The 27,991-nt window shown below is 53.6% G+C and overlaps 8 protein-coding genes across 8 annotated transcripts; 6 read left to right on the top strand and 2 right to left on the bottom strand.

Annotated features, from left to right (window-relative positions):
- Nucleotides 1–272: 272 nt before the first annotated feature.
- Nucleotides 273–5,145, top strand: A1O7_00825 (uncharacterized protein; the record flags this gene model as incomplete). The annotated part of the gene is made up of 4 exons (XM_007754866.1): nucleotides 273–1,266; nucleotides 1,321–2,410; nucleotides 2,458–2,662; nucleotides 2,713–5,145. The coding sequence occupies 4 exons, from the start codon at nucleotides 273–275 to the stop codon at nucleotides 5,143–5,145; spliced, it is 4,722 nt and encodes a 1,573-aa protein (XP_007753056.1).
- A 793-nt stretch (nucleotides 5,146–5,938) lies between these two features.
- On the top strand, nucleotides 5,939–6,598 carry A1O7_00824 (uncharacterized protein; the record flags this gene model as incomplete). The annotated part of the gene is made up of 1 exon (XM_007754865.1): nucleotides 5,939–6,598. A coding segment is annotated over one exon (660 nt), but the record flags the coding sequence as incomplete, so codon positions are not given.
- A 659-nt stretch (nucleotides 6,599–7,257) lies between these two features.
- Nucleotides 7,258–9,335, top strand: A1O7_00823 (sorting nexin-41; the record flags this gene model as incomplete). Its single annotated transcript, XM_007754864.1, has 5 exons — nucleotides 7,258–7,351; nucleotides 7,402–7,637; nucleotides 7,696–7,962; nucleotides 8,013–9,185; nucleotides 9,240–9,335. 5 exons carry the CDS (start codon nucleotides 7,258–7,260, stop codon nucleotides 9,333–9,335), a joined length of 1,866 nt encoding a protein of 621 aa, XP_007753054.1.
- Nucleotides 9,336–9,991: 656 nt separating this feature from the next.
- On the top strand, nucleotides 9,992–14,842 carry A1O7_00822 (uncharacterized protein; the record flags this gene model as incomplete). The annotated part of the gene is made up of 2 exons (XM_007754863.1): nucleotides 9,992–13,868; nucleotides 13,917–14,842. The coding sequence occupies 2 exons, from the start codon at nucleotides 9,992–9,994 to the stop codon at nucleotides 14,840–14,842; spliced, it is 4,803 nt and encodes a 1,600-aa protein (XP_007753053.1).
- A 1,363-nt stretch (nucleotides 14,843–16,205) lies between these two features.
- On the top strand, nucleotides 16,206–18,125 carry A1O7_00821 (uncharacterized protein; the record flags this gene model as incomplete). The annotated part of the gene is made up of 4 exons (XM_007754862.1): nucleotides 16,206–16,395; nucleotides 16,476–16,694; nucleotides 16,745–17,126; nucleotides 17,177–18,125. 4 exons carry the CDS (start codon nucleotides 16,206–16,208, stop codon nucleotides 18,123–18,125), a joined length of 1,740 nt encoding a protein of 579 aa, XP_007753052.1.
- A 972-nt stretch (nucleotides 18,126–19,097) lies between these two features.
- Nucleotides 19,098–21,986, bottom strand: A1O7_00820 (uncharacterized protein; the record flags this gene model as incomplete). Its single annotated transcript, XM_007754861.1, has 1 exon — nucleotides 19,098–21,986. One exon carries the CDS (start codon nucleotides 21,984–21,986, stop codon nucleotides 19,098–19,100), a length of 2,889 nt encoding a protein of 962 aa, XP_007753051.1.
- Nucleotides 21,987–24,113: 2,127 nt separating this feature from the next.
- A1O7_00819 (uncharacterized protein) lies at nucleotides 24,114–25,254 on the top strand (the record flags this gene model as incomplete). Its single annotated transcript, XM_007754860.1, has 2 exons — nucleotides 24,114–24,665; nucleotides 24,748–25,254. The coding sequence occupies 2 exons, from the start codon at nucleotides 24,114–24,116 to the stop codon at nucleotides 25,252–25,254; spliced, it is 1,059 nt and encodes a 352-aa protein (XP_007753050.1).
- An 864-nt stretch (nucleotides 25,255–26,118) lies between these two features.
- A1O7_00818 (uncharacterized protein) lies at nucleotides 26,119–27,009 on the bottom strand (the record flags this gene model as incomplete). The annotated part of the gene is made up of 1 exon (XM_007754859.1): nucleotides 26,119–27,009. The coding sequence occupies one exon, from the start codon at nucleotides 27,007–27,009 to the stop codon at nucleotides 26,119–26,121; it is 891 nt and encodes a 296-aa protein (XP_007753049.1).
- Between the last annotated feature and the right edge of the window lie 982 nt (nucleotides 27,010–27,991).

Raw genomic sequence — 27,991 nt, 5'->3', positions numbered from 1 at the left:
CTAATGTACCGATAGAAGGCAAAACAGAGAGCAAGCCGAGTAGATGAGCGGCAAACGGCAAGAGAATCGCGGTTGGAAGCGCAGATGAGGAGTGAAAGGCCAGATGGAATCTCGAATCGTCCGGAAGAAAATGTTCGATGCGAATCATTCGATGAGCGCCATTTTGACGCTAGTCCCGATTTGGAGTAGATTACCCACCTTGCCTTTCGCTCACGGAAAACTCACTCGCGTGTCAGTCAATCTGTCTCGAAAGATGCCTGCAGGTGCCTACCATGGATAGGGAACCTCTCTCTCGCGCGTTGGCCGAAGAGGTGCCACTTTCAATCTCACTACTCTCGGAGCTTGGGAAGGGCTCATTGAGGAGAGACCTCATCAACACGGTCGACGGGCAGGGGATCACTCGACTACTCAGTCTGTGGCCGAAACTCGTCCTCACAGCAAGCAGTCCCCAGGTGAATGATAATCATATCACGGTGGCATCAAATGCCTTATGTGTCTATCTCAATGGTGGTTCCATGAGCCCTGCCGCCGAGCTTCGAAAGCATGTCATCTCCCAAGACGCGTGGTTCGCAGCCTTTCAATGTGCTCACAAGGCTTTCAATGAGGGCAAGGCGAAACCAGCAAACCAGATTTTGGAAACCCTCTGTGATCTATTCTCGAAGCTGGATGACTCTATGGCCAGCGTGGTTCTCAATAGGGCATCTCTGCCGTTGTTGAAAATCGTCTTACTAGCTTCGCCCCGATCTGACATCAAGAAGGCTTGTCTTATGTTAGCATACTTGCACCGAAGAACTCCGTTGCTTCCGCTTCTCGATGCACTGGTGTTGCAATGTGTCAACGAGAACGACTATGCCTGGAGACAGCGCTTGGCGGAACATCATATCAGGATATCCGACGTTTCCAATATCGGCAAGGGAAGTATCCCTCATCTCTTCGTTGCACTGATCTTTGCAATGGTAGATCTTGATACAAGAAGCGCCGCTTTGAAGCTGTGCACGTTCCTGTGTGATGACAGTCACCGGAACACCGACGTGTCTAATACGCGGGCAGTCGTCGAACGGTCCATAGAGTTGTATCTGGAGAGAAACCACGCAGCATTAGGCACATTCGCGGAGCATGTGCTGCCCATGATCCTAGACAAGAAGGAAAAACTCATCGCTTTTACGCAGCGATATGCTAGTTCTTGCTATGACAAAGGCGCAAATATGGCCATTTTTATTGCTGTCCTGAAAGCCGGGCGAGCAAAAGGAATTTTGTCAGAAGCTGGTACGTATTTTTCCATTTGGCTTGATCTTGATCCAATACTCACCTAGTCCGTAGAGATGGTCGACACCTTCGGCCTAGCTTTCCAGGATGTAGCCTCGACGCACGTCGGTGAATCAAACAAGTTGTACTGGTTCAAGCAAATGTTGAAGACCGCAAATCCCGAGCTGCGGATACTCACATATGGACTACTAACAATCTCACCAGCCGGCAACGCTACAGTCAACCCCGGCGTACTCGAGTGCATTGCCTCCAGCATGCAAAATCTCCATGATGATCCGGACGCCCATGAAAGAGGTGAGACCTTGAGCATTACAAAGAGACTCTTGAGAAGGCTTCAAAATAGTGCCACAGCCTTACGGAGGGTGACGCAGCTCGTTGATGGCGATGAGGAAGCCAATATCGTCCTGGAATCATACAGATCATTCGTGGGAAGATTATACGACTTTCTGAAGACAGAGCTCGGTACAGGGGCGTCATATCCGCGTCATATTCTCGCTGTACTCTCCTTGCAGTATCTTTTTGACCTCACGAAGGGTCCTGACTTACTGGTAGGCGACAAAAGCCTTGTTCAGGCTTTGATCTGCCTTGTCATCGACCCATTCGAAGATGTCCGGAGCAACGCAGCAATTCTGCTCCGAACGCTAGCCTGCAAGGATCAAAGCTTGGTTGCGAGTGTTCTCAGTTCTTCTCTCCTCCAGAAGGTCCAGGTCCTTGCCGTCAGAACTGGTAGGGCCGACCATGCAGATGCCATGGGTCGACTTTGCGCTTTGAGAGGTGTCTGCGCCACTCTTTCGAATGAAATGCCCGTGGACACTGACAGCACTGATTTGGTCGAAGAAATTCGGCGCTTCAAGGACTTGACCTCAAAGCAAGGAGGCATCGAATTGAGACCTGGCTGCGCCCTGCCCATCCATGGTCTCTTGTTGGGTATCAGTTACCGATTACGCTATCTCCGGCCCCGGGATGGCCAGGTACGGTTATTTGATTTCACGCTCCTGGAGATGTGTGCAAACGTTTGGGATCAAGTGAGAGACCAGCTTTGCGTCGACTCTCCAGAAAGAGCCTCGGAGATAGAGACTGAAGCTGACGATGAAGGTCCCAAAGACCTTCTAGCCTTTTCGTGGAGAGCGCTCCGTGATTCCAGGTAGGCACTGGTCCCAGGGGCCTGATGATTGTTACTAACACCCCAAGCATCGTCCTTCAATCACTGGTTGCCATCGTGGAACCCTCTCGCGACCTCTTCCACGCCATCGGTAGCCTCTGCTTGGACCAACTGATTTCGTTGCGCCACCGAGGAGCGTTCTCGACTGTCGCACAAACGTTCAATCAGTGTTGTGAGAAGATCAGGTTAGCTGCCGATGCCTCCGTACATGGTCTCATCCAGGAATGGTACACGGTTGGTCCTGCCTGCAATGAACTATGGGCTACGGGGGCTTACGATGGCAGGTTGCTCTAGCCCAGATTGACGAGCAAGCAAATCGCCTGACGCGGCGATCGGCCGGGCTCCCAGCAATGATAACCGCGCTTCTCAGTCCGGCTGACCGGTACCTATTCTCGAGAGTCTTCGCCGATTTGACGGCTATTGCGGAGAGACCAATCGACGATGCTTCTCTTCAAGAGTTCAGAGAAGTGAAGCTGCCCCAAGTTCATGCACTGAACTGCCTGAAAGATATCATGACGAATTCGAGATTTTCAGCTGCAGTTGTGCCATACCAGGACGCAGTAATGGAGCTGGCTGCGACCTGCTTATCGTCAAAGATCTGGGCAGTTCGTAATTGTGGGCTCATGCTTCTGCGCGCCTGCATCAACCGTCTTGACTCCTCTAGTTCATTACCACGGCAAGATGAGAGGGACCATTCCCTAGACGATAGAGAAGGCAAGCCGCCATCGATGATTGCGTTCCATCTACTTGACGAAGTCGGGCCATTGCCCGGGCACGACAGCCGCGGGACAAGCAATGCCGTCGAAGACATTTTCGCTGGCCTGGATCTACTTGGGCATGCGAGTTTAGCCGGATCAATGGCAGACGTGGCGGAGGAACTCGTCACGCGGCAGCTTGGGAACTCAGCTTGGACTGTCAGAGAACACGCAGCTCTGCTGCTGGCGACTCGCTTCAGGAGAGTAAGTCCCGTTACAGCAATCATGGCGCTTCTCGGTAATGATCTCGTTGGCCCGGAGAATCGGGTCCATGGTGTTTTGCTCTGTTGTCGCTACCATTTGGAACAGGGCATGAGCATCGTCAATGAGACTGAGCTCGAATTGGTTGTCGATACACTCGTTCGAGACATGATACTCGCTGATGGGGAATTGGCCCGCCACTCCCCGTATGTCTACGCCGCATGCATGGATGTGCTCAACGACGTCGCTTCATGTATTCTGGAGCGTGGCTGGAGTCACCAAATCCTTCGAACCAAATCCTTCACCAACAGGATCAGGAGCCTTGCGGCAACAAAGTCGCAGCATGGTCCCTACTTGTTGCAAAGGATACTACTCCACGAGACTTATCACATTCTGATGGTGGACGAGGATTTGCCCAACGAAAGCAAGGTGACTACAAACGGGATATCGCAGCTCATCGACGATAAAGATGCTCTCGGCTCTGCATTGGATGTCTTGTGCCAGAGAAACTGCCATGGATCTTGTGCCTCTTTACCTATCTTCCTTGCTGAACTGATCGATCAAGCATATGAACAGGTGTCTCCACCGCAATATGTTCTCGAGCGAGGTTTCACCTGCTTGGCACGGAGTCTTGATCACGGCATGGCCATACCTCTGGCGACGGCGCAAACGGTGTCTCGACGAATAGATATTACTGAATTGCACATTCCGCGCGAATTGAGGAACGCAGCACTGAAATTACAAGCGTCGCTGTTGGGAGTTATTGGAACTGCACACCAACCGCTTCCAGAATATCGACGACAAGTTGAAGCGTGGCTCCGAGTAGCCGAAGATAGTGCACGAGATAACCTAGACTTTCCTTCGAGGCTAAGCGCTGTCGCAGCAGTTTCAACCTACATCGGCCACATGGAGGACTCTGTCATCCTCCAGGAACTCCCTGGTATACGACTACGGCTTCTCTTACTTCTGTACGACCTACTCAATGACGATGATGAAGACATCAGGCTTGAGGCAGTCCGTGCTGGCCGGAGATTCAAACTCCACAAGATGCCTGCGATGGATAACCTGGGATATTGTGCTTTTGCGGCAAGAGAGGAAGTCCTGCACGAGTTGAAGCGCCAGGCTAAGGGCTTACCAGAACTCACTGAGGTCGCACTGGTCAATGTGTTGCGCCTTGGGCACAAGACGAGCAGTATTTCCGGGCCTACTACACTCCTCGAAACTCCAGTGACCTCCAAGCTGGGCACCATCGCAAGAAAACTGAATGATCTCTTTGCAGAAGAGAGACAGAATCTCTACATTGACGACATCCGCGAGATCGACACCTGGACCATGGTACTTGATGATGAAGGCATCGACCATCTGGCTCCAGACGTGTTTGAGGCGGTTATGAAATGGACGGTGGATGGTTTAGACACGGTCAATGACACGCTCGAAAATGAACAGCTCAAAGCTCCAACAAGCCAGCCACCGACCGAGTTCAACAGTCAGGTCGCACCTAGCGGCGCACGTGCCAACCAGGTCCAGCTCCGCGAGTCGCTCCATGTACATCCTCTCAGTGTAACGTATGATCATGAAATACTCGTGGTTCTTCTCCAAGTCGTCAGCCTTGCGGGAGTGCTCTACTGTCATGACAGGAAGGCATACAAAGAACAACTGCGAGCGAAGCTGCAAAGAGCGAAGGAAGTTTGCTCAAGCCTTGCAGTGAATCCGGTATTTCTGGGTGCGGTCGAACGCGCTCTTAGCAGGCAGTGTAGATGAAAACATCTTCTTCAATCGAACCCTGTCCTCAAATCCCGAACCACAACGCCTGCTTCATGACAATTTCCAGCAACCAATCATCCAGCGACGAAGGAGAGTTATGCTATCGAAGAAGTCCTAGGACTCGACACTGTGTGGTCGATCTTCTCACAGCTTGTGAGTTACCAAGACCTCACTCTCCCTACCACAGCAACAGCTTCAGGACTAATACAAGGCCTCCAGAATTTCAAGACACTCCTCGATCAAGATTAGCATTCCTACGATATGAACCCCGGCCTGTCAATCCTCGTCTGCTTCCTCGTCATTACACCAGTAGTTGTATGTGCAGCGTGGAAGCTATGGGTGCCAGTGGCGCAGGAGTATCTCGCAATGACTGAGGAGGGTCTGCGGCGTAGGGCTGCGGGTGAGCCACCCGTTGTTGCTGATGCCGAAGGAGCGCAAGGGGGGACAAGGGATGGTGACGCGACCAAACCTTGAAGATGTCTATGGAAATGGGTACATGAGGCGAAACAAGCATGGGGATATGTGCTATGTTGGTCGATGTGAGAGCTTTCCATGATGGCAACAGAACAACGCGGATCTTAACGTGATGCCCCTGTGAGAATCATAGGCAGTCGAGTGCCAAGCAGAGCTTTCACTTCCCCTTCAAGTTCCAATCAGAAAGGCTTTCGCACCTGTAACTCTCTTCAACAAAGTTACCTCTACTTCCACATCTCACACTCGACAAGCTTTCCATTGTCAGTGACTCAGTGCTTCCGCAATTACCGCCCCAGCAAAGAAGATGGCGTTGAGCACGGCATTGCTTACCTCTCAATATGTGACGGAGACAACCGCTACAACAGTGATCGTCTCACCAACTCTCATCAGCAGTGATGTGACCATCACTGTAACCTCACACCTTGCCTCAACAGTCTTTGCAACCTTCGGTCAAACTGTGACGATCCATAGACCCTCCTCATTTGCTGTCTCTACAGCCGTCGCACCAACAACAAAATACACACCGTCGCCCATTACTGCAACAGACGCAACGATCACGCAGACCGGGACATCCACTTTCGTCATCACCGAGCTGGATATCTACCTTCAGAACACAGTCGGGAGCGTCTACTCCACCTGGATTCTTCCAGTTAGCCCGTCTGTACCTCCGAACCCGACCGTAACACAGCCATTCGTCTATGTGGTGGAACCCTTGGCCGAAGATAGCGGCTGGGATGCATGGAGCACAGGAGAGAGAGCAGGCATGATTGTTGGCACCATCCTTGGTGCGTGTCTGCTATTCGGAATGATATGGTATTACTGTCGGAAGCCATGGAAGGGAAATTGGTGGCTAGCGCATGGGCAGCCCACGGGAGTAACGTCAGTGGTTGGCACGCCAGGACCGAGTTTCGTGCAGCCGACATACGTTAATGGCGCCACCGTACCGTATGCATATCAAAATGCATATGGATATGGACTGAGAGGCGGAAATGCAGGCAGAGGGGAAAAGAGGTTGTTTTCAGGGAGGAATTGGTTTAGTGTCAAGGGGAGGGCTTTGGGGAGCAATGACCAAGACTTGGAGGCGAGCGCTGCACTTGCTGAAAAGCATCATGGGCGCGAGGCATCGGGGAATAAGTGGTTTACTGCAGGGGGAAGAAGTCATATTGTTGGGGGAGAGTCAGAGGCAGAGGCAGCGGATGGAGGAGGTCCGAACGCTCAGCATGTTGTGGATGGAAGGTCTCGTTTGTATCAGCCCTCCAAACATTGACAAAGGTGCAGTCATGCGATGGTTTGGCTGATACTGGGTTCCATGGAGTGATCGAGGCAAGGCTGCGACAGACAGACGGAGTCTCAAGACAGACAAAGACTTGGATGCGTGGTGGCGGTGAATGTGCCTGGGAGCTCTTGCCCGGTAGTTATTGTCGTCTAACTTAGAGCCTTCCCACGGTCGGATCAAATGGCCCGAGCGCCTGGTGAAGCGACAACCAATGACGTGGCTTAGCGGGCGGGAGTGCATCCAGTCCAGTATGCCTCCAACACCACACTGCACCGTGCTTTCCTTTGCCTACTCTAGCCACCGTCAGCTGTATTTAGTCGTCTAGTTTGTCGCGCGCCGTCGCATCACATGCGGGCGAGATGTGGCAGGACGACGAGGACAACAACCCGTATGGGTCGTTCAACAACCAGGATCCATCGGCCGTGCCGACCAACCCAACGCTGAGCACTTCTTGTATGCCTGGAGCATTAGATCGCGCGCAAATGACGGCTGACCCGGACTAGACTCTGATCAATCAACGCCTCCATCATTCACGAGCTCTCCGAACCAGCCTTCACACTTCCGCGACGAAGAAGATGACGATGAGACGCAGGCAGAGACGGGGCCTAGCCCTCCAAAAGGCGGCTATGACAGCAGGGTACAGCAGATTCTCTATGAGCAACCAGACCTGGAAATCGTCATTACCGACGCGGGCAAGAGCGCAGACGGCGGTTATATTGTGTACAAGATACGAACAGGAGTAGGCCTAACGCAAGACATTTCAAGCAGAGATCAACCCGCTCACATGCATACTCTAGGATATTGAGGTCGCCAGGCGGTATTCTGAATTCAGCTCGTTGCGTGCAGCTCTGGTTAACCTCCATCCCACCCTCGTCATTCCTCCCATTCCCGAGAAGCACACCATGGCGGACTATGCAGCCAAGCCTACCAAGGCGAAAGAAGATGTTGGCATAATCGACCAGCGGAAGCGGATGCTGGCGGTCTTCCTCAACCGGTGTCGGAGAATGAAGGAGGTTGTTGAAGACGGCGTGTGGTGGCGGTTTCTGGACCCCAACTCCAGCTGGGTAAGCAAGTCGCCGGGATTGTGAGTGAGTACACTGACATGGTGCTGCAGAACGAGGTCATACATGCCCACCCAGTCTCATCCGTACCAAAGAACAATCTGAAAGCACCTCCACTGGATCCTGCCAACCCGACTGCGGCTCATAACTGGCTGCCGATCCCCTCTTCTTCCGCCAAATTGAGGTCAGGCGGTTCATACTCAGCAAGTGGTACGCCCATATCGCCTCCAGAACAGACCTTTCCCTCGGCGGCAGCACATACTACACCGGGCCCACAAGTATTTGGACGGTTCCCTCCAGACTCAGCAAGGTTGAGTGAGACAGATTTAGACCCCTACTTCATCAATTTCGAGCAAAACACGCGTGAGCTGGAGATACTCTTGCAGGGAAGCATCGAGAAGGTGAACCGTCGGACAATCGAGCATTTGACAAAGCTCGCAGCAGATCTGGCGGAGCTGGGAGCACGGTATAACGGCTTCTCGCTCTCGGAGCAGTCGCCAACCGTGGCGGCGGCAATCGAACGAGTAGGCCAGGCTGTTGATAACACTTATATCTCGACAGAGGAGCTTTCGCTGAGCCTTGGAGCTACGTTTGCGGAGCCGATGAGGGAAAGTGCACAATTCGCGGGCGTGGTACGGAACGTGCTGAAGTACAGAGTCCTCAAGCGAGTGCAGCAAGAGATGACGAGGGAAGAGTTGGAGAAGAAGCGACATCTTCTGGACCAGTTGGAGCGAAGCGAAGCCGAGTCCAAACGGATCGACGCGTATCTCTCTGGCAGTACGACTGCCTCGAGCCCACCGCGGCGGTCGACATCCAGCGCATCTGCACGGGACGTACCAGAACCACGCAGGGATGGGCACGATGAAACTGAGTCTGTTGACTCCGACTTTCCTCCAACCCACGGTGAGGCCCCATCGTCCCCTTCAGCAGCCCAGGGGCAGCCACATCCAGGCCCGACTTCACCTACGTCACACAAGAAGAGTCCTAGTGGGAACTTCGTGACGAACAAGATATTTGGCAGCTTCCGGCATGCCGTGAATGGGTTCGTGGACGTCGATCCGGAAAGGACCAGGAGGGACCAGATTGGAAAGACACGGGAGAGCTTGACTCAACTCGAGCAGGCCTTGGAGGTGTCGGAGAAGGATGTCCACGATGCAACTCAGGGAGTTATGCGAGATCTGAAGCGATTCCAAAAGGACAAGGAGGAAGATATTCAGAGATACATGGTGAGTAGTCACGGCGTTTGAAACTCGTGCAAGGCTGGCTAACCATCTCAACAGATCTCCTATGCGCGGTGTCACATCGAATGGGCACGGAAAAACTTGGAGACATGGTCTGAAGCTAGACATGAGGTGGATAAGATTGTTGCGAGATGACCAGCTCAGGAGGATGCTATGCATGCCGTGATTGTAATGTTCGTGGGTGAGGTGCCGGGCATGGGGAAGCCTTTCCCGCTGGTGATCAGCCCGATATCCATAGTTGACGGTCCGTCCATCGGGTGGACAAACAGGAGTCAACTACGGCTTTGATTGTTGACTCTCAAGGAAGGTTCGATGATTGAGGACGCAACAGTAATCTGTTTGCTAGCCACAGCCGTCGTCAAGACCAAGTCGGCTCCGAGTGCATGCAGAACTTGGAGGCGCTTCCAACCAGCTGCAGCGTTCCTGGAGCTGTGAATGTCAAAGGACAGTGAATCATATTCAGTTGCGCCATTCGTGGAAGAGGCAAAGCCATTCACTTCTCTGTAATCGATCTCTGTACGTCCTGTACCTCGCAGTGTGTGGAAAGTGCGAATGTTTAGCGCAGGCACCGGGTGACCCGCGAATGAGCATCTCGGGACTCGCAGCGGCGCAACTTTGGCCCTCAAGCCTCCGCTGCCCGCATCTGCATCATTTTCAGACCCTCAGCACGTACACTGACATTTCTTCGGTCTGTGCCCCATACCTGTCTCTTCTCTAACTCATGGTCCCGGCGTGACATACGGCCCTGAACCTCATCATTACCTCGTCCTCCGAGCACTCCCGCCCGGGACATGCCCGCTTCCTCCCAAAACAACAAGACTCCAAACCAACACCTCTCGGAAAAAGATGAGTTAGGCAGGCTGCGTTCCGCATCTCCAGCTGTCAAGAGACCGGCGTCTGATATGGGAGCTCAGGACAGGGAGTCCTACAATAGTGACGTCGAAATGGGCGATGGTCAGCCTCCCGCGGCTGCTGCACCTGGGTCCACGCCTAACAAAGCAGAATCGCCCACGACCACCGGTACGGGCATTCAAGACAGGAAGGCAAAGCAGCAAGACACGGGTGAAAGACACCGCCAGATCCCCAATCTAGCCGCGGCTGATCTGGTGTACACAAGTGATGCCCGTGCAGTCCAGCAAGGTGCGGCTGCTTCAATCTCAGACAACAGCGGCAGTTCTGCCGCCGACTCTCTCGTTCCCAGTCCTTCCAACCGGTCTACTGCCGCTACATCGCTGAGTTCAGATGTGCCTCCCACCGCTGCCTCCATACCGTCCATTGACGAACAGATCGCCAAAGTCACAGATATTCTACAGAAAGAGCTGAAGGAAGGACAGAAGGGCTACCTCATCTCTGCAAAATGGTTTCAGAAAGTGCAGGCACGGGGTTCTGTTCCTGTCGATGTGAAGGATAAATCTGCGACCGAGGGCGAGATTGGCCCTGTCGACAACTCCGACATTGCCATGGTGATTGACGCTGACGCAAAATTGGTCGACGAGGCTGGGCAAAACTATGTCCCGCTACGACCAGGCTTGGCTATGGACGAGGACTATCGTGTTTTCCCTCAGGAGGCCTGGGCACTGATAATATCGTGGTATGGCCTCCAGAAAAACTCCCCTGTCATCACACGATACGCCCACGATTGGAGTGCCCCAGATGCGGCAATGCCTAATGTCACCTGGGAGTTGAACCCACCTATCTTCTCGTTTCTGAAGGTGCCTAGTGAGCACACCACACAGACTCAGCGTGAGAAGGACATCCCACCTCAACGAATGGTCGCTAGCAAGAAGATGCTGGCAAATGACTGGCTCAAGAAGGGCAAGCAGCTGTTAAATATTGACATGAACACCAAAGTTAGGGTGTGGAGGATCCTCGGCGGCTTAAAAAATTCCTCCTCTTCTGGCATGCTTACTCCCGCAGCATCTAGAAGTGCTTCCCCAGCTCCTGGCGTCGAAATTGTGGCCACCGCCGGAGACCGAATGCTCCTCGACGTTAACACCTTCGCACACCTCCAGCTTGGCGAGCATCGTGAGCTGCTCACCGACATCAAGGACAACACTGCAAACCCAAATTACAATGGCAAGTCGTTGACTCTACAAGTGGTCGGCTTGGGCAGAAACGAAGAAGTGATTGTTTTGGAGGAACAAAAGTCTGGAAAAGAAGAGTGGCCGAGCGAGAGCACCAAACTAAGCTTAACCAAAAACCTCAAGGCTACAGGCAAGAGCCTCACTCCAAGCGGCAGATCCAGTCCGGCCCCCGGCATGATGACCCGCGGACGTCAGAAGGCAAATGGTAGACCGAAGGGGATCACTGGATTGACGAACCTGGGAAACACCTGCTACATGAACTCAGCTCTACAGTGCCTTCGCAGCGTCCCCGAGCTGACTAGCTATCTCTTAGCCGACCTCTGGAAGAAAGACCTTAATGTGGACAACCCCCTAGGCTATCATGGCGAAGTTGCGAGAGCATACGCAAATTTGATGCACCAGATCTACGACGAAAATGCCTCCTCAACCAGCCCAGCCAAGTTTAAGGCCACGGTAGGAAGGCACAATTCCAATTTCAGCGGTTACCAGCAGCAAGACTCTCAGGAGTTCCTCCTCTTCCTTCTCGATGCTCTCCAAGAAGATCTGAATCGCAAGAAGAAAAAACCCTACTTCGAGAAGACTGATTCCACGGATGAAATGGTCCATGACTCCGCCGCTCTTCAAGCGTTTGCCGACAAGAATTGGTACGAGCACGAAGCGAGGAATGACTCGGTGATCACTGATCTTTTCACCGGCATGTACAAGTCAACGGTCACCTGCCCCGTCTGCGACAAAGTCAGCATCACGTTTGACCCTTTTCTCAACCTTACTCTGCACCTTCCGATCGAGAATAACTGGTCGAAGGAGATCCTCTACTTTCCACTTCACAAGAAGCCTATACGCATCGATGTCGACATCGACAAGAATTCCAGCTTCAGGCAGTTGAAGGAATTCGTCGCGTCGCGGACACATGCTGAAGTTAGTCGGCTCATTGTCGCGGAATCCTACAAGAACAAGATCTACAAGATCTTTGACAATAACTCGGGGATCGCGGAGTCGAGCATCCAAACCAACGACATCATTTGCGTCTACGAGTTGGATTCAGTTCCGACCAATTACAACCCCGACAAGGTCAAGAAGTACCAGGTGTATTTGTCCAAGGATGAGGACGATCTGGTCGAGGAGGACAGCCCAGGAGCGGATCGTCTCCTTGTGCCTCTCTATCATCGGCTTGTGAGGGCACCAGGTGCGCGAGTCGGGTCGAAGCCCTTTTTCGGCCAGCCGACATACTTAGTTCTCACCCGCGCAGATAGGGCTACATATGATGGCGTCATGAAGAAGATCTTGGGAAATGTTGCCGGGATGACAACCAAGAGTATCTTCGACGAAGACTTCGATGTGTCCGACGATGGAGTGGCTACACCCGAAGACTCCGATACTATGATCACAACAGACGATTTATCAAGTCCCGGCTCAGGGCTTCCTACGGCTACTTCTGTTCAAGGCGAAGACGGTCTGGTAGACGTGTCCATGAGAGATGCCAGTCAAGCTCCAGAAGCGGGTCCTGGATCCACGGAGACCGGTCTGCAAAAGCTCCTGCAGCCCAGTGCTACCGTCCCTGCGCATTTCAAGCACCTCTTCGAGGTTCAGGTCACCTCCACTGGAGAGGGTATACCTACAGGCTGGAATCAGATTTCAGAAAGTGGAGAATATGAACCCATCAAGAAGCGGATACCCAAATCTGGTTCACAACGCCCAACCCAAGCAAATAGCGCTTTAAACGCTTACGACGACGACGCTGCGTCTGCAGAGAGCGAGGATGACCTTGCGGATAACGAAAATGACGATGACACCCCCATTGAAAGTAACGACTCAGGGTCGGACGCCAGTCCCGTTCTACCCATTCTCGATGAACCCGAAAATGACTTCTCAGAGCCCCAGGAGATCCTACCGCCTCGTAGCAAGCGGGCCCAGCGCAGAGCGAAAATAAGCAAGCACAGGGGCAAATTCAACAAACGTGAGAAGCGTCGCTCGCCTCTGCCACCTCCTCCACCGCAGCCAGTGCCGAAAGGTGCTGGAGGCGCTCTGATCCGACCTGGCGAGGCCATCATCCTAGATTGGACGCAAGAAGGGTACGATGCGCTGTTTGGCGGAAGTGAAGGGGACAGTGACGGCATGCGTGGCACACCGACCTGGAAAGGTGTGGAGCTGCTTCCCGATGAGGAGATTCTGGTGAAGCGGCAATTGCGCAACAATCGCAAGAAGAACGGCATCTCGCTCGAAGACTGTCTGAATGAGTTTGGCAAGTCGGAAACGTTGTCAGAGCAAAATGCATGGCGCTGTCCTCGTTGCAAGGAACATCGCCGAGCTAATAAAATGTTCGAGTTGTGGAAATCGCCTGACATTTTGGTTATGCACCTCAAGCGATTCAGCGCGAACAGAAATTTCCGTGACAAGCTTGAGGTCAGAGTCGATTATCCTACCGAGGGTCTGGATCTGTCAACTATGGTACGCGATCAGCAGGACGGCAAGAGCTTGATTTATGACCTCATTGCTGTCGACAACCACTATGGCGGTCTTGGAGGTGGTCATTACACTGCATTTGCGAAGAATGCTGATAATGGTGGCTGGTACGAATATAATGGTAAGCACATCCGACCACGCTTTGATGAATACCGATTGACCATCATAGACTCCCACGTCTCATCAAAGACAGATGCCAGAAGTGTTGTCACAAGTGCAGCATACCTGTTGTTCTATCGGCGAAGGGAGGACCCAGACCACCCTTTAGGTGGGCCCAGACTCCAGGAAGCGCTGCAAGAGGCCAGCAACGACTATGGCGCAGCCAACTCTGAAATGCCCCAGGACTCTCGTGAATCTTCTCCTGTGACGGGGGAAGGTCGGCGTCTCGGCGACTCCTCCCACAATGGGTTGTCGAGCGCTTTACAAGTCGGTCACGGTCACCGCGTGGGAGCGGGACCGGCTGGCTCGGCACTCGGAGGAAATCAACAGGCTCGAGGTCTGTTAGCCGGAACCGAAAGTCCACCGAGCTTGATGCTGGGACCAGCAGCCAGTAGTGGTGGCGATGACATGCTGCCCGATTATTCCGATTCAGCCATCGCCGACGATGGCGTCGATGAAGCTGTCGCTGATGTTACCTCTGGCAGTTTCCAGTGGCAGGTGACCCAGCCATGGAGCTTTCAAGGCTTGCCTCCGAAACAACCAGCCAACTCGGAGGACGGCGACCGGTATCCAGACAACCGCAGTTCAAACGACAGCACGCGCGTGGAAGGCGGTGAAGTCAGTTCGCCACATAGCAACTTTGATTCCGAGGCCGGGAACGAAGGGTCGATTCATCACAACCCCGATGACATTGATAACCCTCTATACAGCAGCCAAATCGGGCCCATCATGCATCATGAAGACTTCGTGCATAGTCGCGGCGCAAGAGAGAGTGCACCGCCTCCCGATGAGGTGCCGGCTGCGATCGGTTCTGGGCGTGGTATGTCCATGCCGGTCGACATCAGCATGGCTGATGACGATGATGATGATCCCCCTATCGTGGAGCTCCAAGCAGACCCAGCAGACAACGAATTGAGATTCAATCCCGCGACTTAGTCAGAGTGTGGTTGGATCGACATGGAGTGGCAGGACCATGGAGAGTTTCAGGCGTTGCGGAAAAAGGCCCGTTTTATCATCGACTGAGCACGGATAATGGCACATCGTTGGGTGCCTTGGTCTTTTTGGGTGCTGGAAGGGCGCTCATCACGAGGACGCCAGAGCCGGAAACTGGTTCTGATGAACAGGAAAGCGTTGCAGTTCCGCTCGGGAGAAGTCTGAGCCCCCCGCCACGGCATGGGGGCTCTGTTCTGCATGGAATCCGCCCATGTTAGTTTCTTGAGACGCAACTGAAGCCGCGGTAGCGAAAGTACTGGTGGGCTCAGTGGACACATCGCAGCCTCGCACAATCAGACATGTGAGGCAACCACGTATGAGGTGCTCGATCGAGGACGCCATCTAAGCCTGACAATTTGTGGTGAGACGCTGACCACAGTGACGAGGCCGCTATGGAAAGAATTCGTGCATATCGTAGACGCGGGAAAAAACAGTCCAGCCGATGCCTCCAGCCGGCTCCTTCAAGCTCACTCGAGTTTTGTGCTACTATATGACCGTGCTGATGGGCTTGTGGCTTGCAAGAGTTCCCGCAAGACGTAAAGGAGTATGCGTGCAAAATCATCACTATTCGTGTTTCCCATTCCCACCCTCCATCGTCTTTGGGTGCTGAGTTTACGCATGCTGAGTCTATGTGCTGAGTCTATGTTCTGATCATCTGCCTCGCCCGTCAGGAAAAGATGTTGTCCCTAACCAGCCTCTATGCGAACGCCCACCTATGCGCCTATGCCAGCCTCATGCGAGAGGTGCGGGGCTCGTCCGGTAAGATCCTTCTCGATTGCTGGCAGCTGCAGGAGCGGCCGGATTGTGGTGTCGAGGCTGGCTGAATACGAGCAGTTTGGCCCTCCTCACTACCTCCCTCATAACATTCCTTGGCCGTCTATAGGCGGATAAAGACGCCTTCCTGTGCAACCTGTTCCAGCTACACACCTCTTCATTGCTTCGTATACACGCACTTCAACCATGCCTCATGCAGGGCGCAGAATACGCAGAAGAGCACAAGCATCACACGCGAGTGGCAACGGGTACGAGAGAATGATGACTGTCGCCAGCCTGAACGGCCGCTCGATGCATAAACTGCGCAAATGTCTTCTCAGATCACAATCTGCTGTGTCTTTGCTATGTATTCCCACATGAATCTGCAGGAGTCTCCATCGCCTCCTGCTCCCCTCGCCTCGTTTCCTGGAAGACCGGCAACACTTTGCGCGACTCTCTTGCTGCAACAGGTTTCACTCTGCACCCTGCCACAGCCTGATCTGATCTCGATCCTGCCCTGCGACGGGACCCGCGGAGGCCTGGCGCCAATAGGATGGGGAGATTTGCTCGGCGTTCGCTCTTGTTGCTCGTCAGCTTCCTCATTTTCAGCAACCTGTGCTACGCTCAAGGTGGCAACAACGATTCCCAAGACTCAGCATGTCAAGGCGTCGGTCGCGTGGAGGATGGATGTCCGGTGCAAGGCAATGCTGACTTTTACGGAATGGGAGTCAGAGTCGGTATCTGTAGGTTGGCACCTCCTGCTTCAGGGTCTCTCCCCTTCCGACGTCTACAGAAGTATGCTGACGCTGTGGTTGCGCTACAGACTTCCAATGGGTCACCTCGTGGCTGGCAAACAACTTCCTCCCCGAAGAGATCATAGGCAGCTTGGACACAAACTCGATCTTCCTTCTTGCACTGTTCTCGACGGTCTTCACCTATTCCTTGCAAGGGAATTCCATTCGCGTGGTCGACGTCTTGCTCATTCACCAGCTATGCACGGGCTTCCTGTTTAGCGTCATGAGCTTGTGGGGTTACAGAACGAGTAAGCATCGCATACTTGAGCTCGGCAGCGAAGCTGATTTTCTGCCTTAGTGTACTACAAGACCGAAGGCCCCGGTGGCCGTCGCCATTTTGGCGGCTTTGGCACCCACTTCCGGCTCGTCCTGATGTCCGCGATAACGGCATACGGCGTTTGGTTCTGGACACGAGGAGTCGACACCCTGGCTACTTGTGATGGTCGGAAAGCTTGCGGTGGGCTCCAGACGTTCTTCTTCGTCCCTATGAGTGTCAATTCCAAGGTGACGAGGATCATCAACCTCGTCCTGGCGGTTGGTGCGGCACTCTACTATGGTGCCATGGCGATCACGGCCATCATTGCGGGGATGGTTGCTATAGCTAGGAAGCTGAGAGGGAAAGAGATCTATTGGGAACTGGTTGTGCGTCCGGGCAGAGACGTCAGATTGAACAGGAGAGAGTGGGTTTCTGCCCCAGTGCCTTTGGCGTCAGCTGACTGAACTCCTATAGACTGACAAAATGGTACATGGTCCTCTCCTGCTTCAATCTCTGCTGGCTGGTCTTCGCCATTGTGAGCATCGAAATGACGCTCAACAAGAACCACATACGTAACGTCCTCGGCGCCGGAGGAACCCGTGGAGCTGGGCAGGTCATCCCCGCTCTGATCGGATTGATCAGCTTCTTTCGAGTCCTCTATGAGCTAGCCCGTCAACACGTCCCGTGGCTGAAGAGGAAAGAAGACGCACCCGACGCGTACGACCTGATCTCTCCTGCGGAGCCCAAGGATGCGAAAGGCCTGGGTCTTACAAATGGGGCTTACTCTTCAGATCTGGGTCCCCAGGACACGGGAGGCGTGTCAGCAACATTAAAGCGCCCACCGACTGTTCTATATCCACCGGCTGGCACGACAGGCACCCATAGACCACCGAGGCAGAAGCGCTCCCTCTCCCACCGAATCCTCCTCGCCTGGCTGCCCTGGCTGAACATGTTCAAGTGGGCGCGACAGTCGCTGACCCCAGACCTCATCCGCAACTCGGCCATCTTCTCGTCCACAAACGTAAACGCAGCCCGCGGAACGCAAGCGTTTGAAGTCCCCGGGCTCAGGAGAATGTCTTTTGCCACTCGAGATCAGGACGCAAGGCAACACCGCCTAGGCCATGTCCGAGGACAAAGCTCTACAACGACAACGACAACGACAACGGCGACAACCACCACGGACGAGAGTCCGACCACGGCTCTCCTGGCGGCACCAGCCTCGCCGCCCCAGCGAGTACACTCGGTCCGTCAAAGTCAGACTGTAGGACTAATGTCCGAAATGACCGACCAGATTGACATCGAGCTTACGAGCCAGCAGTGGCAGCCGCAACCCAGAGGCCATCGTAGGATGTCGAGCGATAGTACCGTCGATGTGGGAGCCTGCGCCTACGAGGGCAGAGGCTACGACGACTACGCAGCGTGACGTGACTGTCTTTTCGTGTCATTTCTCGATGAACCAGTAGCTGAAGGAACGGTCCGTTTCCATTTCGCATGAATGAGCCGAGACATCTACATCTACCATCCATGCGGATCGGCACGACTGGACTAGGACGGAGAGATAGGTTAGCATTGCTGTCGCCAAGCCAAGCCATGCCATGCAGTCCCACGGATAACAGCACGTAACTTGGGTAGGTAATTATGGCCACCTTTGGAATGATATTGTTCTTCTAACTACCATGTCAAGTATTCCGGATGCCCATCTTCGGGATGGTCTCAATCTAATTACCATGTTGAGTACTCTGTACGGAGTATGCGATCGCTCATAATGCAAAGAGCGCATCATTCATTACCTGAAGCACCGAGAAAGAGGGTCAAGTCTCCCTTGGCTCCGTCTTTCCAGCTCAATGGCACTACTACTACTACTACTACTACTACCACCTTCTTATCGCGTAACGTCCTCCCGTACGCTGCACTCCTGGGAAGCGCAAGGGTGCAAAGGCTAGCGAACGGCCAGGGAAAGAACAGGAGCGCTGTAGAAATAGTCAACTGGTCCTGGAAAAGATTACTACATCCTCTGATTCCGCATTACCGCATTATCATGTCAAGGCTACGAATCGCTTGCTAAGGGCGCGCTCAGCGATGTGTGACCCTTCCGAAATCCGTCCAATCCCAATCCCTGTGCTCGTATCTCATGACCTCGTCGCCTTGTCCACTAAGAAAACCATAACCGTCCGCTCTCTGCGAGGTGCGACACTGGGGCGATGAAGAACAATCCAACTAGTACCCTTCCCTAGTATTCCTGCCTGGTGGCTGCCTCAGCGTCGATTGGCGTATCTGACGAGATGTGGCCCAACGAATTTCGTCCTCGTCAGTCCATCATCTCAGCCGTATTCGAGCGGCGGAAAAGGTCAAGTGTAACCTGTTGTAAGAGTTAGCAGGTTCCTCAGAGATCAAGTTAGAGGTTGAACTTACTCCTCATCGCGTCCGAGTATCCCGTACCGCCCTTGAGATCCATCTCGAAGCTTTCAGCTACATCGATCACCCGTTTTATGTGCGCCATGCTCAACGGCACATCTTCATGCACCGCCAAGGCTTGTGCTGCGCGCACAAGGTTCTTGATCTGCCGGCCATTGACTTCACGCCGAGCCAGGTCGTTGAGGTCTTGGTCGGTAATAGCGGAGACCTCCATGCCTTCTTGGTTCCTGACACGTTCGATGAACAATTTCCAAACCGTGCGCTTGGCTTTGGTGGTAAGGTTCTGGAAGCGCAGTGACAGGTGGATACGTGACACAAAGGCCGCGTCGAACGTCTCCACCCGATTGGTGGTCAAGAAGAGGATGCCTTGGAAGTATTCCAAAAGACGGAGAAAGATGCTGACCAGCGCGTTCCTATGGATGTCGTGAATGGATCGCTGCTCGAGGAAGACATCCGCTTCGTCCAGCAGCAAAATTGCACCCCAGCTGTGGGCAATGTCGAGGATGTTCTGCAGCTCCTTTTCCAGTTTGGTCGGCTCCGTACCTAGATCGCCTGCGCTGACCATGTAGAGTGGACACTTGAGGAGGTCTGCAATACCCTCTGCTGTCAGCGTCTTACCAGTACCGGGAGGCCCATGAAGGACAGCTACCAAGCCACGACCTTTTCCTGAGATGATATCGTCAATGCTGCGGTGGGCTTGGAAAGCATGGCTGGACACAAGAGCCTTTACTATCGACTTGTGATTCTCTGGAAGGACAAGGCTCTCGAATGCGTGGTCGTTGAAGACGACGTCGGAGATCCCAGAAACAGTGAATTCAAGCCAGAGTTTCTCGCTGAACGCAAACCCCAGTACAACGGGACTAGCAATGAGTAGCTCTTCCTCCGTGAATTCGTGGGTTGACTGCTTGTCTTCGGGAAGCGGTTCTGTCTTGTGGCTGGAATGTACGTCTTCTTTCGAATTGACTTCAACGATGATATTCATTCCAGTTGGCATTTTGACGACCCTGTACCTCTTCTTCTCCTGCACCTGGATGGTTTCGTCTGATGGCGTGGGTTGACTGTTACCAACAGCGTCGGTGTCACTGGCGTTGCCACACCCACAATCGTCGTCGGGGTCATCAAAATTTATAGCATCAGGGTCCTCCTTTGGCTTGACGACACTGACAGGATAGTTCGGATTGATGCGCCGATGGATAGCAGGGTCCACCATGACTCGTCCATCGATATTGATCTTCAAGACTTGCTTCTTGCGCTTGGCATAGGCCATACCTTTGTGGTGGCGGTAATTCATGCCCTGGAGGGAGACAAAGTGCTTTCCTCGCTCGATTAACTGTGCCTTCAGCTTCTCGGATTCCTTGTGGTACTGCAGAGGATAGCAATCCAATGATGTGATCTTGCGGACACCCTGGAACGACGAAATCTCCGAGTGCGTGGTTCCCATGCCGAAAGTCTTGCCATCGTACTCCAGATATCGACCTTCCACGGTGTACCATTGGCCTCTCATGAAGTGAGACTCCTTGGTGGCAAAATCAATCTTGAAAGCGCGAGGTTGTTCCTGGTCACCGTAGGTGGCAGAATACGCAATGCTGTTTGGCTTGTACAGGGCCCAGAGCAGGTCAAAACTGATCATGCCGTTTTCTAGAAGAGGGTACAAGTTCTTCTTGGTCTCCGCAAAGTCCTTGTCAAGGTATTTGACCATGATCCGGAGATGTTTGGCTTTTTCGGTGAGCAGCTTGGCTTCTTTGCGCGTCTTTCCCTCAGCTTCCTCCTCGAGGGTGTGAACATATTGTCTCATCTCTTCTAGGTAGAGGAAAAGCATGTTGGGATCGAGGTGAGGCGTATCCTCTACCAGGCTGATACCCTTGACCGCCGACATGACATGCTGAAGGCATTCCTTGAGAGGCTCTGATTTGATGTCCACAATGGTTGCCAGGTACTTGTGTTCCCAATCGAATCTGCGACGAACGGTGAAGATGTATTGGTCCCAGACGGCATCTCCTGTCTCCTTGACGGTCTCGGTGAGCTTGAAGTTGTGGATTGATTGATCCCAGAGTTGGTCGACTCGCTTATACGCTACCTTTGACGCACGTTTGGGCTTCTTGTCCTTCTTCTTTGGCTTGCTCTCCTCGAGGTCGTGGACCACATCGCGTGGATCGTACATCACCTCGCGGCGACGGCTTCTTCGAGGTCTGACATATCCATCAATGGGAGGAAGTGGATCGATGATTTGAGTTCGAGGAACAGAAGAGCCCGCGGGCGGCAGTGGGTTGGTGTGGAAATCAAGACCCCGTAAGCTGTGCCTGAAATTGCGAAGTCGCTGAGAACCGGGATCTTCCTGGATCTCAATGACTCCGTCTGATTCTTCCAGGTCGTCGTGCCGCTTTGAGCGGGAGGCTCTCTTGGTGCCATTTATCCTGACTCTTGATTTCGGCCTGATTGCTTCCTCCTCGACGTCATCATCGCTGTAGGACTGGTCATCCTCAGACACGACTTTCTTCTTGGATTTCTTGTTGTTCTTTTTGAGCTGCTTGGCTAATGCCTTGGCCTCTGCCTTTAGTTTCCTATTCTTGGCTTTCAGCTTCTTCTTGGATGACAGGTCGATGGAGCTGTCACTGTCGGACTGGCTGGAGTCGTCACTATCGCCGGTGACATCGGAGGTGTCATCGCTGTCGCTAGCGGAATCTTCAGTCTCAATGACTTGTTTCTTCTTGCTGGCCTTCACTTTGGATTTCGCGGACGGTCCCCTGTGCTTCTTGCAGTGTTTCTTGTCTTTGGCAGCGGCATCGGGCGCAGGCATTGTGCCGACAGCGGGTCGTTCGACAGCAGGCTCCATCTTCTTGGTTTCAGTGACCCCGCTATTCTGGTCCATCTCGAAACGAGCGATCGTCGGGAAGGCGGGGTTGGGGTAGTTGCAGGAAGAGTGATTCGACCCAGACGTGGTAAGATAGTACGCTCAACGAGTAACGCTGGGCTTCCCAATCTACAAGGCCATCATGGATCATGAAAATAAGTGCGAGTGAATGATTCTTGTAGGAATGAGTAGGCTCCAAGCAGAATTGGAGTTGAGGCTGAGGCACAACTGGCCGCCGACGAGTGTGATAACTTCACTGCCTCTGAGCGTCCGCCAAGCAGGTAAAAAAGGAAACTGACGAAATATGAGCAGGCAGATCTCTGGATGGCTGTGGTGTAAAGGCAGTGAATATGAGTCGCAATGGTCCGCGAACCAAATGCAGGACGAATGGGCAGATGCGAGGAAGTGTTTGATGCCTAGTCCGCAGCCTGCCTGGAATACACAAGTATGTAATTGTTCAGCCGAATGGCCAAGTGCGAGTGTATCAGCCAATTCAAGAGAGGTTTCGACGAGGACAGAAGAGCAAGCAGCGAACAATTGGAAGTCGCCTCAAGCCTCAACAAGAGGGGAGTGGCAGGGCAGCGCATCGCGTCCAGGGCTTCGGCAGCCTCAGCAGCGCAGAACGCATCTGTGGTCTTCTGATCAGGTAGGAAGTGCAAGCGTGCTCGGAGATGAATGGCTGATATGCAACAACTACGCAACAGGGCGCAGCATGTGAGCTGACTTGGGCTTCATCCCCTGCCTGACTAGAGCTTCATCCGTGCTTCCGATCTCTGGAGGGAGTCTCGTCTTGACTGTTTCCGGCTTACGCCAGGCGCCATCTGCAGGGCAGAGGGGACCTTTGAACAGCGAAAGATCCCACCAAGTGGGCACAACATGCACCCATCCCGCAAACTCTAAGCTGTGTCGTCGGGCTCTAATTAACTTGCAGCGGTCTTTCGCCTTCGGCTTAGGGGACGACGACGCTAAGCGAGAGTCGCCGCCGAGCTCCGCAACCCCAGACTGGGAAATGAAAAGCCCATGGCAAATGGTTGGTCGTAAAAATGGCACAGGCACGAATTGTTTCACGTACATTCCAGCAGGATTCATTTAGAACTCAGACGGCAATTGGCCACTTCTCAATGGAATCCGTAAAGACAGGATACAATTCCCGAAATCCTTAAACGCACCCTTCAATTGTTCACCCAGTACGGAGTAAGCATTCCCAGCTCTTCTCTTACGTAGATCATCTCCCAAGGGGACTGTCGAATGAACATCTGCCAACATCCCCTAGGAAGAGAGGAAGAGGTATGTGATGTGGTTGTGAATGCTATGGCGGCCAACGTCGACGACGGTCTCGAGGACGCCTGTTTGTTCGCCTGACGAGGAATCGAGGATGTCGCAAGCCGAGTCCAAGCCGAAGCGGTGATTTTCCTCGAGGGTCCGAACAATTCCCAAAGAAAATCAAGCTCTACTGGTCTCCAAAATGGTTGTCCGCAAGGGCGCCATTACATTCATCAACCGGCCAATGATGGCAGATTAGCCGACAAAATGATACCTTTGTCTCCTTGACGCACATTAACACGGAGAGCGCGTACGATGGGAACAAGGGCGACGGGAACGTGCCTGACATGATTTCTATCTAGTCACCCCTGATGCTTCGGCTTTGTCATCGGAAAATGCGAAATCAAAATGCACAGCCGGCGCAGCCCTCACACCCAGCTCAGCACTCTCAATGGTAACACATTCGACCTCAGCGGCCCGCATTTCGCAGAAAGGCAGTAGCCTCTCAACTGGGAAGCCTACCACGGCCATTCTCGCCGCAACTCCTCGCGCGAGGACATGCAATTCCCGATTACTATGTCCACGTCTAGGCTTTATTAACAATCAAGCGTGCCACCACCTCCAAGTCGAGGCATCTACCGAGGCTTTTTAACCACGACAAGTCTGCTCCAGGGCATAATCCCCTCATATCATTGGCTGGGCGTCAGACCTCCCTATGCCGTATCCCTGGCTATATCCGCCTCGAATGTCTGCGTCCGGACTATATTATGAGGACTGTCAACCCGCAAGCAACACAACTTGCAAAGAAACCCACCTAGAAGCCCATCTTCATTCCCGTCGGTTGTGTAAGGTGCCATCTACTTCTTGTCACCAACAGCCAAGATGATCGAAAACAAAGCGTTTATCTACAAATCAATTCCCGATGGCTGGCCGGTGCCTGGCCAGGACCTCACGGTCGAGGACATCGGCTTCGACGAGAATGCGCCTCCTCCTAAGGGCGGCTTCACAACCAAGAACTACTACGTGGCATATGACCCGTCACAACGAGGCCGCATGCGCGACCCTTCCATCCAGTCGTACTCGCCAGCAATGAAGACCGGGGAACCCGTCATCAGCGTCAGCGTCATAGGCAAAGTGCTCAAATCCGACGACCCTGCCATCAAGGAAGGGCAGATCGTCATGTTACAGGGTTCCGGCTCGGAGAGCTACTCCGCCAAGGACGAGAGCGCCGTCAAGACGACGCAGATTATCGAGCCGAAGGAGGGCGTCCCGCTCACAGCGTACCTGGGATTGTTGGGCATGACGGGTATGACGGCCTACGGGAGTCTGCATGAGATCGGCCAGCCGAAGAAAGGGGACGTTATTCTCATTTCTGCGGCCGCGGGAGCCGTCGGTCAGATGGTCGGGCAGATTGCGGTACGGGAAGGTCTCCATGTACGTCTGCCGGCATCTGTCTCTCTCCCTGTCACGCTCGGTCCCCGAAAATTGACTCAACAACTTACTAACAATACCACAGGTCATCGGCTCCGTCGGCGACGACCGCAAACTCGACTTCATCCTCCACGACCTCAAATTCACGTCCGGCTTCAACTACAAAAAGGAATCCATAGCCGACGCGGTGAAACGCCTGGCCCCCGAGGGCATCGACATCTTCTACGACAACGTCGGCGGGGAGCTCCTCGACGTGGCCCTCGCCAACATGAAGGTCTTCGGCCGGATCATCGCGTGCGGGTCCATCTCGACGTACAACAACGCAAAGGACACGACCCCCTACGGTGTGAAGAACTATGCCGCGATGGTGAGGCGGCGGCTGCGCTGGCAGGGCTTCCTGGTGTTTGACCCGAACATCGCGCAATGGCGCAAGGAACGCGACGAGAACGTCACAGAGTGGATCCAGGACGGCAGTTTCAAGAGCGTCGATCATATCACGGAGGGCATGGACAATGCTGTCCAGGGCTTCCTCGGCATGCTCAAGGGGCAGAACCTGGGGAAGAGTATTCTGAAGATAGCGGATCCCGAATGAGGTGGCCCCCAACAACCGCTGGACTGGTGGCCCAATGGGGCCAAATCTGGTCTGCTACCAGGCTTTTCCTGAGCGCCCCAACGCTGTGACTCGAGGCAACGTTCATTGAATAAGTTGCATCCCAGCACAACGGTGGAAGTGATACTACACAGCAGTATGTACTTCATGAACCATGTAGTGAAGGTGGCCGAAGGGGGCTCCCCAAACAAGGGCTTTGGGATGAAGCTACGACTGCAACTCTCGTATTGAATCCTTCACGTATCGAATCTGTCTCCGTTTGTCAATGTCTCCACTGTACAACCAGACTGGCATTCGCTGATTTGGGAATCTGACCTGTTCATTCGAAGCTATCGTCGTCGCTAGAAGAGAGTGGCGCGACATTTCTCTCCTTCTAGCGCAACTGGAAAACAAAAGCATCAACACGGTAACATTGTGATTCGACAGTGGTAACTCAATATCCCGAAGTACGTTGATTTTCCCCATCCCGGCACCAGTCTGATAAGAAATACATGAAACTCGTTATCCTCTTGGGGAATTGCTGCCTTCCTGAACACACTTCCCTGGCTGCATTGGCCGATAAGAAACACGTCAAACTCATTACCGCCTGGGGATGGCTGCCTTCCTGAACACCCTTTTATGGCTGCAAAGACCGACTCCATGCGACCCAAATCATGCGTACTGATGTCCGTGCCGGCCAGATCGACGCTCAGGCTCGAAAAATCTCGCAAGTCATACCATGCGCCATACCGCGAATCCACCCCTGCTATCAGCAGGACTCCATGGTGCGCCTTTCCTTGCCTGCTCGTTCACTTTCTTCCCTCATCGAAAGTTTGGTCAAGCTTTCCTTAGCTCAACGAAACTGGGTCAGTTCAAATGATCCGCGTTGTTCGACCACGCTCCGACACCTCCGGGTCTGGGGCCTCTTTCAATCCCACGGTGATCCAAGTCCATAAACTCCTCCTTCCCGTCATCGCCATCACCATTAGCTGGGTTTCTTATCTTGTCCACACACGTCTGGCATAGCTCCAGCGCACAGTCCTCGCAGGTCAGGAGAAGATTTCTCTGGAGACATCCGTGACAGGTATGCTGGTTCGCGCCCATTGGAGACAAGTCTGTGTGTAAGCACCTCGGGCGACCAGCAGGGTCAACTGCGAGGCGGTAATTGGGCCACTCTTCCTCATCCTCATCATCTTCTTCGTCTTCTTCGTCAACCTCCTCGTCGTCATCATCTTCTTCGTCCTCCTCTTCACCATCGTCCTCGGGGCCCCATGTGTTGAGTTCGCATTCACAAACATCATCCTCGTCGAAGAGATTGCCGCAGCGGTAGCAGAATTCCACACCACAGATACAATCCATGTGATTACACCCGTCAGTCTTCTCAACCATGTTCAGACAAGTCGGACATTGTTTCCACTTTTTTTCACTTCCTAGCTCGTAGAGTTTCGTCAAGCCCTCTTCCTCCTTTGGGCAGATACGTTCGGCGACGTCCCAAACAGCATGATCGTCCATTAGTCGTCTGCACTTTCTGCATGTCGCGGTCGCACATTTAGGGCAGAGACCGAGCTCATCCTGTGGGACCATAGCGCCTTCTGGGATGAACGTGGAGCATTGTGGTGATGCGCAGTACAGTGGGCGATTGGCGCTAAACTCGGCTTCGATCTCCTTGTACCGCTCCAGAATATCAGGTTCAAGCATGGTTCCCCAGACTGAGATGCGAAGAGGTTTGCCGCAGCATTTGGGCGGAAACGATGCCATGTTTGCACAGCCGGCTCTGAACGATAAATTGAGACACGGCGTGCAGTAGCGGCAGTTGCAGGCAAGCTGAAGCAAGTCATCGCGCTTAAACTCCTCCAAACAGACGGTACACGAGACTTTTGGGGTCGAAGGTCGGGTCATACGACGACGATGGATATGAGGAGGCGTCTGTGATCTTGGAGCTCGGACCGGGTCCGCAAGATAAAAAGGACCACCTGCGATAGGACGTGCCGTCAAAAAAGCGTCGTAGGCTAGCGGTACGGGGAACCAATTGGGGTCACGCCCTGAACTCACACCACGAGGATGCGCGGTATCATGCGATGGGGAACCTTGGTCTGGGTCGATAGCCCCAGACCTTCGGCTGTCTTTCGAGAATGGCGCGCTCTGTGTCGCTGCGTGCTGGAATCCTGCTCCCGCGTAGGAGCCAGGAATGACGGAGGAAAGTGGAGGGAGAGTTGGTGGTGCAGAATCACCTGGTGCGGCCGAGCGTACAGACTGCGGCAAGAGTCTCATCGGTGGGTAACCTATGCCTGCGCTGCCTGGATGAGGTTGAGGAAGGTATCGAAGCTGGTTCGCGAACGTATTGAAAGCCAAGTTCAGCCGATCGGACGATGTGCTGGGTGCTGGAGGTGTTCCAAAGGTGCTAGGACGGCCGCGGAATGGTACTGCGTCAGGGAGATTCTGAAGTCCTTGTTGTGATGAGCCATATGGACGTGGATGTGAGCCGTCGGTAGTAGCTGGAATACCTTGATCGAGCCATGAGCGCTCTCTTGGCTGAGCGTCAGCCATGAAGATATCACCATCCCCGTCGACCTGCTCATACCCAGGGAAGCTAGGCATTCTCCCCGGCTCTGATGCTGACTGCATGACGAGACTTTCTTGACTTATTCCAGGCTTGACATAGGCCGATGGTGACCATGAGATAGACAGAAGAGACAAGCTGAAGTTAGGTTGCCGCGGGGCGGGAAGAGGCCCTTTCGCG

The sequence above is a fragment of the Cladophialophora yegresii genome (assembly GCF_000585515.1).
Source record: "Cladophialophora yegresii CBS 114405 chromosome Unknown aczIN-supercont1.1, whole genome shotgun sequence".
Taxonomy (NCBI): Eukaryota; Fungi; Ascomycota; class Eurotiomycetes; order Chaetothyriales; family Herpotrichiellaceae; genus Cladophialophora; species Cladophialophora yegresii.
Note: the sequence above shows the minus strand (reverse complement) of the source record. Positions and strands in the feature narration are given on the sequence as shown.